Source organism: Agrilus planipennis, unplaced genomic scaffold, assembly GCF_000699045.2.
Source record: "Agrilus planipennis isolate EAB-ADULT unplaced genomic scaffold, Apla_2.0 scaffold10, whole genome shotgun sequence".
NCBI classification, from domain to species: domain Eukaryota; kingdom Metazoa; phylum Arthropoda; class Insecta; order Coleoptera; family Buprestidae; genus Agrilus; species Agrilus planipennis.
This window is the reverse complement of record NW_020442465.1, coordinates 596,427-602,684: the sequence shown is the minus strand read 5'-3', so window position 1 is coordinate 602,684 and position 6,258 is coordinate 596,427. Positions and strand designations below refer to the sequence as shown.

At 34.5% G+C, this 6,258-nt stretch overlaps 1 protein-coding gene across 1 annotated transcript in view; it reads left to right on the top strand.

Moving 5' to 3' along the window:
* The window catches only part of LOC108732425, a 77,888-nt gene that overhangs the window by 48,499 nt on the left and 23,131 nt on the right, over positions 1–6,258 (top strand). Inside the window, exon 4 of the mRNA XM_025981014.1 lies at positions 5,418–5,470. Within this exon, the coding sequence (XP_025836799.1) occupies positions 5,418–5,470 (53 nt within the window). The remainder of the gene's footprint in view (positions 1–5,417; positions 5,471–6,258) is intronic.

The window sequence follows — 6,258 nt, the reverse complement described above, 5'->3', positions numbered from 1 at the left end:
GCGTAGCTAACCTCAACGTGATAGGCACGTTACCATAATCGAATAAAATAATTCGAAGTGGTCTGTATAATGACAATTTCTCAATCAATTAGGTATGAGCAAAATTAGTTTTGGTCTTACGAAAATGCAAGACGAATATCAAGTCATTATTGGTCATTATTAAAATCTCTACTAATATTATAAAGCTGAAGAGTTTGTTCGTTTGTTTACTTGAACGCGCTAATCTCAGGATCTACTGGTCCGATTTGAAAAATTCTTTCAGTGTTAGATAGCCCATTTATCGAGAAAGGCTATAGGCTATATATCTTCATGCTAAGACCAATAAGAGCGGAGCACCAATGAAGAATGTTTCAAAATCGGTTTTTTCCTTTCGAGAGCTTACGCTGCGTAAACGGTTAAATTTTCGCAAAAATCATGTATGGCAGAATTGTTCGCCCTTAAATGTTCCAAAAAAAATCCGGGACAGCATATAACTATCTTTTAAGGTTGGCTCACTAAAACCTATTTTATGCTAACCAAATTTGTTCTAAAATAATGCATTATTTGCGAAGGTGTTTTTATAAACATGATATCAATCTTCGTCCAAATAAATACGTTATTCATATGTAGGTACCTAAAATAGCTCTTTAACGTACGCATTATTTAAAAATATTTTCACCTACTACGTAAACGAAGTCGGGGGTTAAAGTTAGCGTTAGCCGAAAGTAACTATCTCACGCGGACGAAGTCGCGGACAGAAGCTAGTCAGTAGGTACCTGGTACCTGTAGATATATATTTTAATGTATTAACAGACGATTGTAGATATTTAATAATAATAATTTGCCTGAAGTGAAGCTATGAATATTGAACCACGTTCGTATGACACGTACAGCATATTTTGTTGTGCAATAACTAACTGTTAATTTCAAATAGCTTCCGCACAGTAGTAAAATGTCAAATAAATTCTCTTAACACAACAGCTGCTTTTACAATGGATGGCAATCACAATTCAGGATCCATTTCGCTCTCATATATTTTAGGGTCGAATGAAGTTCTGTCATGCCGATACCGAACAAACAGAAGCGCATATACATAAATACATACACGTATGGACACACATACACACCTACGTGTGTGTAGCCGACTGACTTAGTCCATACGTTAATCCAGATACCTATGATAATCCTACTGTAAATAGAAATGCTTGTACCAGTGGCAGTCAGTGATTTGCTAACTACAACTCAGAACTTCAACAAACTGTGAATGAAATGAACTTGTAATTTAAAAAGACGTCTGCTTTTCTATAAATAGGTAGTTTAGTTGCAAATATTTAGCACTTATCATCATCATAAGGTCGTCAGTCCTAAGACTGGTTGGGCACGTACCTCCACTCTTTCCTATCCTGAGCTAAATTTCGCATTTCCCTAACACAAGAACATCCCATATCCTTAACTACTTGCGAATAGTAATCTAATCTAGGTCTACCTCTACCCCTCCTAACTCCTGTTTCTGCCTCTAATATGTCTCTNTGTAAATAGAAATGCTTGTACCAGTGGCAGTCAGTGATTTGCTAACTACAACTCAGAACTTCAACAAACTGTGAATGAAATGAACTTGTAATTTAAAAAGACGTCTGCTTTTCTATAAATAGGTAGTTTAGTTGCAAATATTTAGCACTCATCATCATCGTAAGCTGGTCAGTCAGACCAGTTGGGCACGTACCTCCACTCTTTCCTATCCTGAGCTAAATTTCGCATTTCCCTAACACAAGAACATCCCATATCCTTAACTATTTGCGAACAGTAATCTAAACTAGGACTACCTCTACCCCTCCTAACTCCTGTTTCTGTCTCTAATATGTCTCTGACTAGACCTTCATGCCTGAGAAGGTGTCCTACCAACCTATCTCGCCTATTTTTTATTGACTTCCATAGAGTCCTCTGTTCTATTATTTCTAATACCTCTTCATTTCCAACCTTCTCCATCCACGGTATCCTCATCATTCGCCTATAACACCACATTTCGAACGCTTCTAACCTTTTCTTTTTTGCCGCGCCCACTGTTCATGTTTCACACCCGTACAAAGCCGCGCTCCAAACATACACATTTAGCTGTAATATACAATAATTAATATGACACCTAGTGACCTCATCTCATGATTGAGTAATTAACTATGATACTGTAGTAATTGTCATTTACTAAACTTTGTGTTTGTTTTCATCTGAGTAAAGCAAGAATTAATGGGAATGATTTTGACTAGAATTATTATTACATCAGGATCTCTTCAAATAGGAATACCTACATATGAAAAACATCAAAGCACCGAAAATTACTAGAAAACCTGTTGTACAAATGGGTTGTTTCTGATCAAGTCTGTTTTTTTTTTGGAAAGATATGGAGAGAATGAAGCACATTTCCTGAAGGAAACTTTTAAAATAATCGGAAGATTGTAATTTGATAATCACAAAGAAGGTCGACATATTTTGACAATTTATTATAGCACAAAAATAATCGAATAATTGTCAAACTGATTTATAACGTTTTAATTTTAACCATGTAAGAAGTTTTGTACACGTTTTAATTTGTTTACAATACCTCTTTTGATTTCGGGTCTCGCTTTTAATTTCTAAGAGGAGTATTGAAAAATTATGGCGGAGGTGCTGGGAGTCATGTTTATTAACATAATGTAATAAAAGAGACAGCTTATATACGTGAAGGGCAATAATAAGTTGAGTTCTTGGTCAGTAATTTTTCGAAACATTTGGACACAGATTATCATTTCGATCTCATGAGATTTCATCGTCACGTCATAGATATTCTCGATAAATCACTGTTCATACCGAGGATACTCCATATTTATAAAACATCGAGTTTACAACATTCGTCCTTAGTGAAATTTTCCATAAATTATATGGTGATTTCGTGTAGATAAAGGAATTGTCAAAATAGATTCAGTTAAGAATTATTTAGGACAAAATGAGACATCCATTATGTGCTTATATAGGGTCCACTCCAGCCCATATGCTTGAAAGTCAGAATTTAGATAATCTAAAATCCCAAGAGAGCAAAATATTGGGGATTTCGACAGTAGGGATTTTTGGAGGCATCGGTACATAGAAGTTATTCAAAACGACAAAATATAGAATATATTATCTATTAATTGAAGGATTATAAATAACAATATCTTTTATTCTATGTAGGAACCAATAATAAAGTAAAGATAACTTTTTGAGAAACTTTCAATTGTTTGTGGTTCCACATTTATCATTAAAATAAATCTTCTGCCAAATCCAGACATATGTTTTACTCTTTTTGTATTTGTTCCGAACCTTACGCGTAAATCTGCTAACTTAACTCATTTTGAGTCGTTTTACGTCTTTAATTTGCACTTTTCTTACCTATTTATGATCCATTTTAAGAAAAGCCCATGTGCTCCTTCTACAAACACATGTACGCAAGCATAGGCGAGTGCTTCTACTTTAATTGCACTGGCATAAGGCCATTCTGTAGGAGGCATTAAATTTAATTTTGTGAGTGCAGGTGCATTCTGGTAATTTTTCCATTAAAGTAACTTCGTTAGTAACCACATACCAGGCCTCTATGTGCTTTAGTTTTAATCTGGTCGAGGCAATAAAATAAAAGTGTCATATTTCATTCGTGAAAATTACATCTGGCTAAAAGGTACTAAATTTTTTTATTTACTTCGTTAAAACCTTTCTGTTGACATAAAGAGATTGCCAATTTTAATTAGATGATATTACTCAGCAATAATTAAGCCAATTAGGCTGCTCACAAACTCAGCCACTTGTGGTCGTCATCAGAAGATGCCACTCGTGGCATTATCGACCACTAACTGTCGCCACATTCAATCAGCTGTTTAATTTCGATTTAAAAATAAAAATTGTTAATATTATCCATTCCTTTCAGTAACCGTTTTGTGGAACGCGCTTTTTCTTTCGTGATGGGAAATTGAATGCCCATAAGTTCTCTAAGAAGCTGTTTAGAATTAGTAAAGTTCTTGAAAAGACCAGAACAGGAATAATTGCTTGAAAATGAATTGAAAATATTTTAAGATCCCAAATGGACCAAGGAGTAGTGTTGAAGTTAATCTACATGCTACATTATTGAATTTAAGTTAACTAAAAAACAGTTCCTTATAAAGGATAGCTCTAGAAAGGAACTGTAATGAAACTGTGTCAAAACTGCTTCAGTTTAAACAATAGTCGGTGGCAGTAGTTAAATTAACCGCTTCTTGAGGCGGCCACAGGTGGCTGAATGTACCACTGAATTTGAAAAATATACACCTCTTTGTCCTACATCGTAACCCATCAATTTTAACCCTGTAAAATGAGAGATTTGAAAATAATATCGAAAAAGTTTAAATCTTCCATGAATGAAAATCCCTTATTTCTCTTTTATCTTTTATGGTTGTTGTCGGATTATGTTTACATTATAATAGAACAAAAGATTTACTCATACAGGTTTTCCCAAAGGAAATTGAAAAAAATGGAAGACAATCATTACCTTATCTTAAACGGCTGTTACCCTTGGAAATAGTTTGTTATTACGCTCTAATAAAATTCTTTGCCATTCAAATTATTACGGTCTGTTGACAGTAATTTGGCACCTAATTGGAAAACGACAGTCAGATTTCTTTACTTTTGTATCTATGTATAAGCCGAAGCCATCGAGTCGAACAAAATTGACATGGAAGGAAAGAATAAAGGAGATAAAAACTTCTTGCTGCTGAACTTAACGCTTAAAATTGAACCATAATGCCTTATTAATAACATAAATTGGTAATTAAAGTAATTATGTGTAAAAATCATTTAGAATAGAAAAAAGACACCAGATTTCGAACTTATTAGTTCTCGTCAGCACCCAGTGTGAATAAATTCCATAAATAATTGATCAAATCGAAATTGCTTAAATACAAGCAGGTAACTGATAGTACCTATAGCGACATCTGACGATATTTACCAATAACATTAGCAATTCATTCAATAAATCATTTAAATTTGTTCCAATATCGCAATCACACTAAGATAAAAACTATGAGCGGTTATGTCCCCGACAATTTAGTTTTTTTTGACGATGAGTTCGTGTTGATTTTTTTCTATTTTCATTTGACTACTTCTTTTTGGGGCATATTGTACGTAGACATGCACAAATGCTTTCAATTAGAACGGTCACTCTATAGAACGTGAGCGCATGTTTGAGAATTTCATATACGCTTCCTTTCGATGGTTCCGGCAGAGAAGGAATGTGATTGTAGGAAGTAAATGAAGTCATGTGGCGTTCACTAATTACATTTCCAATGTAAGGCAAACAAATATATTTCAGATCTAACCCAATGGAGGATTCTATTAATCCCTGTTTAATAATTACACTTCTTTTATATTAAGATAGTTTTTTAGATTTTATGTTAAATATTTAGAATAACCTTGGAAAAGGTTCTAGAAGATGCAGAAATGGTTAGAAGACTAAAAGGTGATTAAAATGTAATGATGTGGTACTATAACTATCCGAGATAAAAATGTTCAGTCTCCCAGAGTCTCTGAAAGCGAGACTCGAGTCTCCGTCTCTCATCGAGTCTCTCTGGTGTCGCTAAGAGAAACTGTCAAAAAAACTGTTTAGCGTCTCTGAACGAAAGGCTCGAATCTCTCAGTAAGTGGTGTCTCGATAGACATGGTTAAAAAAAAAGTTAAAGTTCAACATATTACAGAAATCCGAGTCTTTCTACAAAAGACTCGAGACTTTCAATTTTTCAGTTTTATTCATTCAGTCTCTCTGTGAGAGACTCGAATCACCGAATTAACAATTTCATCGTTCGAGTCTCTCATACAGAGACTGTGAGAGATCCATAAAAACACCTAGGCAATAACTGAGAGACTGTGCAAGGCGGTGAGAGACGCTCTCAGAGACGCTGAAAGACTCTGAGAGACTGGAGAGAGACTGAAAATTTTTGTCTAGGGTACACAACTAATTTTACATAACAAATTAGATGGACACTAAGAAATTATAAATTAACTATCACATGCTAAAAAATGATTTACTTTAATGTTGAACTACAATTTCGTAAATTTATATTGAAAATAAATAGGTAGTGTAGTGGTGGACCCACGTTTCGTCAACGGTTACGAATCGACGCAAAAATTCGCTTGGATTACGCTTATACAATGACAAATTTGCGGTAGAAATGTTTTTTCGAATCAATTTTTGGTCGACTGTTAGCAAACGCGGCACCCATCTTGCACAGAGCTTTTCCATATGCAAAT